At 40.9% G+C, this 13,008-nt stretch overlaps 1 protein-coding gene across 4 annotated transcripts in view; it reads right to left on the reverse strand.

Moving 5' to 3' along the window:
• The window catches only part of fhod3a (formin homology 2 domain containing 3a), a 57,123-nt gene that overhangs the window by 24,430 nt on the left and 19,685 nt on the right, over nucleotides 1-13,008 (reverse strand). For all 4 annotated transcript variants that reach the window (XM_035182996.2, XM_035182995.1, XM_035182997.1 and 1 more), the window contains exons 4-5: nucleotides 2,612-2,679; nucleotides 1,702-1,807 (exon numbers count right to left, since the gene is read on the reverse strand). In XM_035182996.2, the coding sequence (XP_035038887.1) occupies nucleotides 1,702-1,807; nucleotides 2,612-2,679 (174 nt within the window). The remainder of the gene's footprint in view (nucleotides 1-1,701; nucleotides 1,808-2,611; nucleotides 2,680-13,008) is intronic.

A 13,008-nucleotide genomic window follows, 5' to 3' on the forward strand; every position in this document is an offset into this window, starting at 1 on the left:
GGCATTCTGATTAAGGAACTGTAAAGCAAGTATTAAACGACGACTATGATGCTCTGTGGGATCTCAAAGACTTTTACAATAATCAAAGAAATTACCTATTGTATGTGACTCTTACTTCACTTCAGCTTCTTATTCTAGATTTACATCTACACACACACATTTCAACAAATTGGTGCATATTTGAAAGCTTGTGTCATATCAACACACAATCACCTTATGCCAGCTTGGTTCTTTCACCTGACAAAAAGGCTTGTTGTATAAATAAAGAACTGTAAATGCCCTCCTCCACAGTGTGTTTTTACTGGTGGGGGGAGTTAACAAGTTTCAGTGAGGGGTTCAGGGGACCACAGATCCTCTGACACCACCGCTCACTGCTCAGAGCTGCCTCTGTAAGATTTATCACATGGCTGCCGATAGCCAGTCATTACACAATTAACAGCAAACAAAGACACTCTGTAATTACGCTACTCATGAAATGATTATCTGTGACACATGGAGAGGGGGAACTATGGGTGTGTGGGGAGGAATGTGTGTGTAGGTTTAAATGTGAAAAATGAAAGCAAGGCCTTCTCTTTGGAACTTCAAGTGTATTTACTGATGGTGGAAATTATGGGAGGCATGCGTGTAAGAAATGAAAAAGCTGCAGGAGCTAAATGACAGCAGCTCAACAATGCCTACACTGTTGTGGTCTCTTGTGTTCGCTGCGATCTAAATAAGCCACTTCTGTTCTGATCAGATGTGTGGTTGTTTAATCAAAACATGTGCTAAATACACCACAGTGTCATAATAAAAAGCTCACGGAAGCACAGAGCTCATTACAGACAGAAACAGGAAGGAAGTGTCGGGAAAGACAAAGACTGAGTGTCAGTCAGTCAGAGAGAGGGAGAGAAAAGAAGAGAAAGAGAGGAGGAGGAGTGACTTTGCGAGAAGATCACGGAGGAACTGTCCCAGAGATACAGCTGCTCTGTGTGGGAACAGCACTTCTAAATTTACAAATAAACATCCACAGTTTTATTACTGAAAAAGCACAAAAATGCACTGGGACGAATTACGACTCTGTCAGCAGGACAGTTTGTCCCTGACTGCCACAACATGGAGGAATCAGACCGTCCTGCTGGATCTACAGCAGCCATCAGATTTACCTTGTTTCTCTTAACTATATTTATTACCTCCGTCAAGGACGTAATGTTTTCACCCCTGTCTGTTTGTTTGTTGGTTCATATGTGTGTTTGTAAGCAAGATTACACAAAACCAACTGAACAGAATTCCATGACACTTGATGGAAGGTTGTGGTATTGGCCAGGGGAAAATCCCTTTCATTTTTGGTCTAGATCCAGAGCAAGGGGCAGAGCATTTTCATCTTTTCCCCAGGGAATCATGCATGGATCTTAATGAATAAAATAAGGCACATTTAGGGAACTGATATCTATGAGTATGTGCACTTTGGTGCAGTTTGATTGAATTTAAGGCCTCTATTTGGCTTTGGTGGAGGTATGCACACTTCTGAGTGCCCTTCCAGTTCATATGTATATTCTATCACGTATTTTAGTATTAATAGTTCTTATTGGTAAATAACATACTGTGCACTCACTAAATCTGCTGTGTTTTATTATTGTTCAGTGTTCTGATTGGTTTTATACAACATACATATATTGGAGAGAGAGAGAGAGAGAGAGAGAGAGAGAGAGAGAGAGACTGTACCTCTTAATATGTAGTTCTGGTAGTTCTGGTCAGCTTCTGCTCCCACCTTGATGAGACACGTGAGACCTTCAGCCATCACGAACTCATGGACCAGATCTTTGTCATCCTGAAGCATTAGACAAGTGTAATAAGTTAAAACAGTAACTGTTACTACATACACCACAAAACCACAAAACCAAACATCTCCCACAGCTCATTACCCGGTTCTCATTTCTTACCACATGGTGGCAGTGATGTGCATGATGAGGATTTAAATTGGTACACCCCCCACAAACAAACACACTGAAGCAGTCTGATACACACTCCAGATGTCAACAACAGTGTACTTCGCAGTTTTTCTTTTAAAACATCCCTTCATACTAAAATAAACGAGGAAGATGAAAACACTTTGTCTGAAAGTTGTCTGAACAGATGCAGGACTCTTTAGGTTCACTGGGTACACTCCCAAATCAACACAGCTCCGTGTGGCTTTACGTTCATTCAAGAGCTTTTACAGGGAAACAAACATGAGACTTGGGTGAAAACAATTTGCTAAATTTGGTTTGGCTGCTCTGAGTGAGTGAGTAAAAAGGAGGAGATGTGATAAATGCTAGTCGACAAAAAAATGTAAACAGTTTAAAAGTTCTCACATCACTGCTTTATTTAAGAACCCTGTGTTGTCATATTTGCGTGCTTTTGTTTATTTGCCCCAGAAAAAGCCATCGGTGGCTTACTAACTTGTCTCAGCCTAAAATAAGGATTCACACACACACACACGCACACACGCACACACGCACACACAGAGACATACACAAGGAGAGAGATGCCACGTTGATTGAGATCCCTGTCATCATGGAAGCACACAGTGGCCACAATAACCAACTGCAGAAGAATGGACTGACTGTAATTGCATGTGAAATGTGTGTGTTACCTGAAAAATTTGCTTCAGAGAGAACAGTGCTCTTCTTAAGTCACGTCCATTGGAGTTATACAGTCTTTCTGTAGAGACAAACAGAGACACAGACGTTGTTATGGGACTATACTTCAACAGACAGTAGTAAAAGTATGACACAAGTAATGCAAAAGTGTTTCCGCTTGACATCAGGCAATGTTTTGGGCACAATCTATTTCCACTGCACATATTTCACCTCTCTCCAGTATTCATATGTTTCATTTTCAATAAATCTTTGTAATAAAATTAGTCTCAGCTGTGCAGAAGTTTGCACAACACTTCGGCCGGCTAGAGAAACAACGCTGCACGTCGATGGAGCCGGTCACACCATTTGGCTCTGATCACCTGAGGTGGGCACCTCATTACACGCTTTCGCCGCATCCTCACTCACAGAGCAAAACGTGCAAGGTCTCTCTCTCTCTCTCTCTCTCTCTCTCTCTCTCTCTCTCTCTCTCTCTCTCTCTCTCTCTCTCTCTCACACGCACGCACGCACGCACGCACGCACGCACGCACGTTACAGTAGTGATTAGAGCTGTATCGGAATGTTAATGAGCTGCTGGCCGGAATTCAACTGTGAAGTATTCAGGTCACAACACAGAAACCATTGGGACCAACAGATTATTCCGTCACACTGATATTTAGCCCCATTATTTCTACCCTTGGACACAACACATCATTCCTACAGTACCTTAAAAATAATGTAGGAATGTATCATCACCCTTTAAAGAGTTTCTTTGGTACTAAATGTTGTGTTTATAGTACTTCGTATTATTTACTATGTTGTTATATTAATATTATCGCCATCACTTCATTCATGCTGTAATATCACACTACAGCTTTCTTTTCTTGTCTTTTAAAGTGTGTGTTTATGTCTCTATAAACATGGGTTGACAGAAAAAAAGCCTGTAAATTTGTGTTTTAGATCAGACTGATCATTTTCAGGGTGCAATTTATGTTGTACTGGATTTTACTCTACACTCCAGTGTCTCAATCATTTTGTGCACCCCCAGGATTTACAAATATTTGCATAAGCCTGTAATACAGTACTTATATTGACATGTGCAGACCCCTGCAATGATGCAGACATCAACAGAAATAATTTTCCAAAGTGCTCTGCATTAAGCTGAAAATGTCCATAATGACCATTTGTGCACATAAGAACAGTTGTGCTTTCAACTGTGTGTCAGCGGGGGGGGTTCAGGAACCTGTGTGTGTAAATCCTGAGTTTGCGTGTTGTTCATAAATCGTTCAGTCCATCAAGAGGGAGGTGGCTGGTCAAAAGAGTACAAAAGTGAGGGCAGGGCAGGACAACACACTCCCCCTGATGTGGGCCCAGACAAGGGCCAGCCAGTCTGTCCTTCTGTGTTGAGCACAGCGGTAACCGTCGCTAAGCTAGACGAGGCTAACCCAAGGCCAGGGTCAAAATCATTATCATTCCACACACAGAAGAAAGAATTACAGGCCTGTCTGTGTCTCTATCTGCAGTACCCTTCGCCCGAGGTCAGAATTCATGACATACAACTGTGCTAGTTTACAGTAGAGATAATCAAATGATTGAACGTGTTTAAATTGTAAAAGTGCGAAGAGGCAACACAAAGATGAAAAAGATTAGGAAAGGTTGGAAATATTCTCAACACAACCATCAGACGGCCTGTTCATTAGCATGCATCTTCGGTTATCTGTCTGTCAGAGGGGATAACTGAGAAAGTTGGAAATAAAGTCAAAATATGTCTGTACCATGTCATCAATGTAAATTGTTGGTATTTAACCTTTTTAACCCAGTTCAACCTAAAACTCTTTCGTACTGTATCCATTTCCCTGAAATCATTTGGGCAAGTCCATTCAACCCTCATCGAATGCTAGAGATATATTTGTGTTATCTTTCTTGAACATACTGTTACCAGTATCTCATTTGACACATGACGACAGACTCTGAACTGTGGCTCAGCTTTAACTCTTCAAATAACCTGTTTAGATTGATTTCCTTGTTCTTTTGACTCTTAGTTTCCCTGGAAGTCAAGTGGCCTCTTATTGAGGCAGGAAACACTTCATCTGGCCTTTGGGTGTCAATGGTTCATCCAGACGACCATGTGTAATGTCCGTGTTCTTCATCAGGCCACGAGTGGGGCTGTCAAGGTAACCTTTACCAAAATGTCTGCTGTCTGTCAGGAGCATGTCAGCGGCAGCGATAAGGCTTAAACTTGGCTTGATTCATTCTGGTGTACCACTGGTTTCATGGAAGATAGCCCTAAGTCTCTTAGCTAAATATACAGTGAAAGAAAGACAGGAAACGGGGTAGAGAAAGTGAAGGCTATGGCCTTGTGCGTAGATAAAGATGGAGGACGTGTCACCACTTCCACCCACTACCCAGAAATGAAGCTAATATAGCCTGGACACAAAGTGTCCTACAAACACAAACGTAGCAGTGGCGAACCTTCACCTCCCATTCATGACCGAGTGAATTTGCTTCCTGTGATGAAGCATGGCTTCTCGTGGAGTTCAACTTCAGTGAACTTTGACCCGCAACATTTGGTTATGTGTGACCTTGCCTCAATTATGGAGTATCTAATAGGAGAAGGAACCACATTTGCAAGGTCTGACATAAAAATCTGCTCAACCAATCAGGAGTCAGTCTCAGCTGTCAACCATGACATTTTATTCCATTTAATAACAGCAAATAACTAACAAGCTAAACTTGCAAGAAAAATAACATTGGAACAAACAGTGTGACAAGAACTCCCTAAAAATGACAGAAACCATCTTTGAGAAAAGTTTGATGTGTTTTTGTATGTATTGTGACATAACCCTTTTGTCCTTTTTTATAGAAAATAAGGACAAACCTCATCAACGGACAAGTTTTCTTTTTTTCTTTAAGTTGACATGTAGGTCACACCAAATGAAATATAAATAACATAATTTAAAACAGACTTGAGGTGAGTGTACACATATGAGCCAATCACAAAATGCAGACCAGATATATCAATTTAATAATAACATAGTCTAATTTCAGTGTACTGAAATACAGACTTAAAATAAATGTATCTCGAAACTGCATGGCGACATTGGCCTATGTTGGCGGCACTGTAACTGAAATACTGTCCTACCTGGAGACAGATGATGCACAGTATGAGGAGATATTGTGCCGATTTATTCTTGAATCAAAAAGTTTTGATGTCCTGATACGAAGTACAAAGAGCGTTTTTTTCAGACTTATATTAAGTGTTAATTAAGTTCTAAGATGTTTTTCTGAAGTGTTGTCATGACAATACTCCATAATCACCTTATAGCTGCTAATAAAGTCGTGTCACTAATTGCCCTGCTGCTCATGCGTAAACAGAGTTTGACATGCTAAATAATCAATCAGCCATTTTCCCATTGGCACAAAGAGCTCCAGCTGTCTGAACACAGCATGTCTGGAATGATGGTGCATTCAGGCTGGAAATAATTCAAACAAACTACTCTCACCTTCAACCTCTTGGCCAAACAGCTTGGCATAACAAAATTACTTCAGAGCCATTATCTCTCCAGAGGTGAACTGACATAAAAATGAAACACAAACTAAGAAGATAAACGTATCTTAATTAGATGTCTTCATCTGGTCTGAGACAGAGCAGCAGATGTGAGAAAAAGTGAAAAAGAAGGAGATGAGAGGGATGGAATCTGTCTTTGGTCATTCTCCTTTTTTTTCCTGGCACTCAGTTTTATTATTGTCACAAGAAAAGCTAAAACACTCACTGGGATGTGTCATTGTGGCTTGTGCATGTGCTCGTACACAGTGTGCATGCATGTGATCGCGTGCACGCGCCCATGTGCGAGCCGGGGCCTGTGTTTGCTGAGTGCAGGAAGACTGAGGAAGGAAAGACAGAAAGGCTCATTTCATTTATAGGTTTGCTTGGAGTTTTACTGTTTTGTTTTGGAAGACTCGCAGTTCTCGTCCACACTTTTTCACCATGACCTCACATGCCCTGCAGTGTGTCAGCCCTAACGAGTCGTTGAGCCTCTTATTCCATCTTCAAAACTTCATTTTCTTAAAGTAAGGGGAAAAATCTGCCAGCGGAGACACTTGTTTCCACTTGTTTTTGATGTAGTCACTTCTGTTGGTAACCTTCTGCTTTAATTACCTCTCAGGTTATGTTCTCAACCCTGTTTGTTTTGTTTGTTTGTCAGCAGATTTACGCAAAAACTACTGAACAGATTCCCACGAAACTTGGTGGAAGAATTGGACCTGGACACAATTTTGGCACAGATCCAGACAAAGGGACGGATTCTGGAATTTCTTTACTTTCTCTTTTCTTTTCTTTTTGACATTATCGTAGATTTCCCAGGGAGTGTGACGGACACTCAGTATCTACAGGCTCGCTACTGTTGGTTATAATAGCAGAGCATTGCATTTGTTAGAATGCTCTCTCTATGTTCCCTCAAGGCTTAGTGTAAATAATTAAGAAAAAATGATCAATTATCAAGAAATAATGTATTAATTTATTGCTCTTGCAGCGGAAGATGAATGATTATGAGTGTGTGTGTTTTTTACTCTGGAGACACAAAGGAAAGCAACTGGTGGACAGTAGAGTTGCACCTCAAACTGCCACTGTGTCAAATGAAATACTGAAACTTTGTTGCTCTTATAACTCCACTCAGCAGAATCTGCAGCAGCGCCCCAAACAACCTGTGCATTAAAACAAACATTAAAACATTTTTAAAGGCCTATTTAGGGGAACGGCATCTATTAGTGTGTAGTATACGTGTATTAGTGTATTCACATACAAATTCTTCTATTTGCCTTTAATGATGTTAAACAACACATAAAACCTATAAAACATGGGAGATCAGTTTGAAATCTCACAGCTTTAACACAAAGTCAACAGCACAAGTGAGGACTTGACAGAGTCATCATATCATCCAAAGACCTTTTGTTTGTTTATCATTCTGTCACTATTTTGAATGAATCCCTCCAGAAACTTTCTGCACTCCACTTTTTTCAGAAGTGGAAAATTGCATTGGAAGAGCTTGTATGTGCATTACAGCACATGTGCGTGTGTAAGTGACTGTGTGTGTGTGTGTGTGTGTGTGTGTGTGTGTGTGTGTGTGTGTGTGTGTGTGTGTGTGTGTGTGTGTGTGTGTGTGTGTGTGTGTGTGTGTGTGTGTGTGTGTGTGTGTGTTCTGTAGTGAAACAGGGATTCCCTCCGGGCTGAGGCTGCCTGCTAAGTCGCTCAGGAGTGGTCAGATCCCTCCTCCTCCTCGTGCCATAATGAGATTAGTGCTGTGACCCTTCAGCTTTGACTAATCCCTCAACATTTACTGCATCATCTACACATCTCCAAACAGAAAAGCACACAGGCCAGCTCAGGCTACATTGGGTCTAATCCACAGAAATTATCTTCAGAAATACACTGTATTTTGCTGTATACTACTAAGTGCAAATTTGGAGTCCCCAGTTGAGTGTGTATAGTCTAATTCTACTTATTTGGCCTTCACAAAGGGCAGCTAAAATCTACTACTACTGTGTTTAATTATCAGATTTAACAAAAGGCAGCCAGCTCAGCAGATGTTTCTCAAAGGTGACCTAGTTAAAGGAGCACTGGTGTTAAGATGAGAAGTAGCAGACAAGGAAAAACGACAACAAAATGACAAATCCAGTAATTTATGAGCATATTCAATGACGCCTCTATGTCCGTGTAGGGGCTTCAATCAATATTTTTTAATTAACAACAGAACCTGAGACTACTTGTAAGTCAAAGTGGTCACTTGTATAAACCCAAAGAGAATTATCACCCAACTCTGTATTTCCTCTCAGCTCTGCAGAGCCTTTTAGTCTAGAACTTTACTGTTCTGGTTCAACCACATGCTCTCATAGTCTTGTTTTTTTTTTTCAATAAGGCTGCTCTCCAAGAAAGTCAGAAACCTGCGGTGCATTACCTGTACCTAGTTCTAGCACTAGGACTGAGTTTAAAAACGATTTTTTTATTATAAAAATATGAATACTTAAAGCTACTGAATGTAACTTTTTACCAGCTGTATTTTAATGTGAGGTGCTGTCAAAGACTTATATGATGGAGACTCATCAAAAATCCTGGCAGAAGTTCAGATATATTCCAACAAAAGGTGTTAGAGCAAGCCTCACCCTATACTAAGAGAGAAGAGAAGGACAAAGACGTGTGAGCTAATGGATGTCGATCCAAAAGTGAAGCCACTTAGCAGCCAGCAGTTGGAAAACATCACTATTGCCAGGTTTTTTAAATGCAGGTTAACCCACTAAAGAAGGTGATTGACTACTTTTCCATTGCCAGTTGAGGAGTTGAGCAAGATTTTAGTCGCTGCGGAAATTTTTTTTGACCTGTTGAAAAAAAGCTTAAGACTAATCCACAATTTGTGCAATTGCTGAGACATCGTGCATTGAAGGATGTCGGTGAAGGGCTGAGTAGAGTGTAACAGAGCAGGAAGAGGGATTCTCATGCTAGCACTAACTAATTTCATTAAGTTGTGTACTGTAGCTTTAAAATTCCCAAAGCTATCTGGGCTTGTTCTCTGCAAATACCTGTGCTAACCTGCCTTTGTGCAAAATTGTATGTGTTTGCATTGGTTGCAGTTATTGTAAGTTGTTCAGTTATGGCTGCATGATTTGTAAAATGTCTACTTTGTGGAAATCAGGTTTTCCGCAACATGCACAAAAGCATTATTTTAAGTTTGAATAGACGATAGCTAAATATATTGGCTGCCCTGAGTCATGACAGACCTTTAATCTGCTGCACAGTCAATGTGGACCTGCCACAGTGTGTGACTGTGGACCCACTGGGACTGTTGTGATTCAGGAAGGTTAGCTGACTCAGGCTAACCTAGAGATCACATCTATGAGGCCGTCTTCTGAAATAAGAAGCACGTTGTCTTTTCATGGTGTTGTATTCCCTGTGCTTTGATCATTTTAGTGTCATTCATTTTTATTAGGTCGCAGGATATTTACGGATAAAAACAGACTGAGGTCGACCAAGGGTAATATTATTCAGGAAGGTGCAACTGTTTGTGTGCCAGGCGAGAAAGGGGCGGGTCACAGCTGGTGGTCCTGAATTTAAGCCCAGATATAACTGCTGACTCGTGTTTCTGGAGGATTTCATTGCACCCCTCTAAAAAAGCCCCGACGCGGCTGTCTGGGCCAATCAGTCATATGGGGTGCACACTGGAGTGCTTGGTTTAATCCCAGGAAGTCTTTTCCCTCAGTGCACTGGTATCACGCTAAATATAGGAGTGTTGGGTATCAAGCATAGTGTAACAACACTAGATACTGCATGGGTTGAAGCTCTGTTCAGGTCAGGCGGTGCACTGTGTGTGTGTGTGTCTGTGCTGCCCTGACTTTACATTCAGTCAATGAAGAACGAGTCAAGTGGACGAGACAATTTTCAGCCATTTGCAATGTAATTTCATGTGTATCACAAGTTTCCAATTTTTCTTTGGAAAAACATGGCATATTTGTTTTCATTATTTTGAGACAACTCATTGTAAAATTCCACGATGCTTTAATGTTGACCTTTTGCAAGTGATATTTCTCTGTAAGAGTTTGCATTTCGTCTCAGTACCAATGTGCAAAGCCGCTGGGTGGTATTTACTTCTTGTGTGCACACATCTGTGGAGTGCCATGTCCATTAATCTGTACTTAGAATAAATACTCTATCAATCTGTCAGACGCTGATATAGTTTGGACAATAATGCACGACTTCAGTCTCATGTCAAGTGAAGTGAAAAGGAAAAGTTGGCAGGCGGCGTGGGCCAGACTGCTGAGGACAACTTGGTTATTTTGCGACTGTCTATTTTTTGTGTGTTGGTCTTGGCATACAGTACGAGCAGCACTGGAGGCTGCTGATGGTACGGATGACGATAGAGGCCCCATGAGCTCAGTGTGTGTGTGTGTTTGTGTGTGTGTGAGAGAGAGGGGAAGAGAGACAGAAAGGGAGAGTGAGACCTCCAAGGTTTTACTGTGGGATTCGTGAGATTTAAAGAATGGCGACGGACCTAGACGGCGATTACACTAAGCTCACCAGTGACACACACATGTACACACACAAAGTATGTTCACACATCTCACAGGCAGATACAGTACAACTTCAGGCCTAAAGGCAAACGTACTGTGAATGGAAACACTTGGGAGTGAAGGAAAACAAACTTTTTTATATGTTTCCCATAAATCCACCCCTGTAGAAACAAATGGCTGCTATATTTTATTGGTAGCACACTTATATATACTACATAATACATACCTACACACACACACACACACACACACACACACACACACACACACACACACACACACACACACACATTTAAAACATCTCCAGACTGTAACCTCGAACACTGAAGGACATCAGATGTTAAAGAAGCTTGGAAGCAGATGTCTTCAGGAAGGCAACTCACTGCCCAGCACGTGCGCACACGCACACAGAGTTGTGTCTCCATGACTTCCAAAGACATTACATTGACTTGTCATTGATTTACTGGAGACTTACTCCAACCTTAATCCACAAGAAAATCTAAACCTAACTTTAACTTTAACCTAAACCTAACCTCATCTCAACCTGAACCTAGACTTAACCTTGAAATTTAATGATTTATGTTTTGCGGACGACCTGGAACACACACACATACACACTCACAAATAAACTATGCCCCACCACATGCTAAGACCAGAATACCCTCTGCCCTTCACATGCACATTTGTCCCAAAACACACGCACACACACACACACACACACAAGAATAGTTACCCACAACACAAACATAAATATACCCTCTGCCATCACAGTCGCTGCATCGTCTCCCACTCATAAACACACACAGACATCTTTAGGTAGTTGTGTTCTGTATCCAGAGAGACAGTGATGAAGCATTATATACTCACAGAAATATTTCAATATATTGGATTTTATACTTTATAAGCAGCCTGTTAGTTTAGCTTAGCATAATGACTGAAGACAGAGGAAAACTGCCTGCATGGCTCTGTCTGTCAGCACCTCTAAAGCTCACTAAATAACACATTATATTTAATGAAATTTCCATCACCAGACAGAGTGAGCAGCAATATTCTGCTCACTACCAAAAAATAGTCTGGCACATAACTACTATTAAACCATGACGAGTCATGGGTACACTTTGGATTTTAAATGAATTAAACAAATAATATATAATGTGAGTGATTCCTACAGGTGTTGATTGGTTGCTTTGGCCTGCCTGTTTCCAGTCCCTATTGTAAGCTCTAACCCGCAGTTGGCTAACATTTAAATCATGTGTGTGTTTACTTAGACTGTAACACTTAAATGTATTTAGAAATCAATCTTTTGTTCAACTGCTGACGTCGCTTTCTGTGCATCACAGTTGTTGTGTAATTGCATTTGATCTGTGATAGTGCATTCTTATAAAGTGTGACCTGATTTTCTGCAGCAAGTAGCCTGAAACAAAAGTTGATTGTGGGAAATATGGCAGTGTTCAAGCCCACATTCAACTGTGCACATGTGAAACAAGCGTGTTTTCCCTCGCCCCCCTCCCCACCCTTTGTCCTCCTGTCTCTCTCACTCACTCACTCACTCACTGTCAGCCTGTGTGTCTCATGCTTGATGTTTGTGTCATTGTTAATTGATTCACTGGGCATGTGCAGCAGCGGTGCATGACAGAAGTAAGACTTGAAAATGAAAGAATGTGTGAATGAAATGAGAGACAAAAAATACATATTGCAGAGAGAGAGAGAGAGAGAGAGAGAGAGAGAGAGAGAGAGAGAGAGAGAGAGAGAGAGAGAGAGAGAGAGGTATAAGTGCAGTATAAGAGGTACACACACTTTTAAATTTTGCAAAAGCTTTAAATCCAGAATTGAGAAATTGTCATGAACATCGAGGGCAATTATGACAAGTCAAACAATAATGTCAATCAAATTTCAGTATCTAAACCATTAATTTGTGGGGTTTTAAATGTATCAGGCAGCGTACTTTTATAAACAGTCATCTAAATAAATTGGCTGGATTGGGTTTATAGAAAAAAGAAGGCGAGCCAATAAGAGAGAGGAAGAGAGGCATAAAGGAGAGAAAAGAAAGGCGCAGAAAGAGTGAGAAAGACAAACACAGTAGAAACAGACAGAGAAACCAGAGCAGGACTAACAGGAGCCAAAGTGAGCAAACACAGAGGATATTGGAGGATATGTGCTGCTTGCTGAGTGGATTATAGCACGGTGAATTCAAGCTCTGACTCATACCACACTTACCTGATATTATAGCCCTCACTTGTTTGTGTGTGTTTAGGGGGATTCCTTAATATCTTTGTGGGGGCCATTTTAAGCAAAATTAGGACATTTTGAACGGTCTTTACTTTTTATTTGGTCTTAGGTTAGGGTTAGGCATTTA

This window comes from Hippoglossus stenolepis, chromosome 17 (assembly GCF_022539355.2).
Source record: "Hippoglossus stenolepis isolate QCI-W04-F060 chromosome 17, HSTE1.2, whole genome shotgun sequence".
NCBI lineage: Eukaryota > Metazoa > Chordata > Actinopteri > Pleuronectiformes > Pleuronectidae > Hippoglossus > Hippoglossus stenolepis.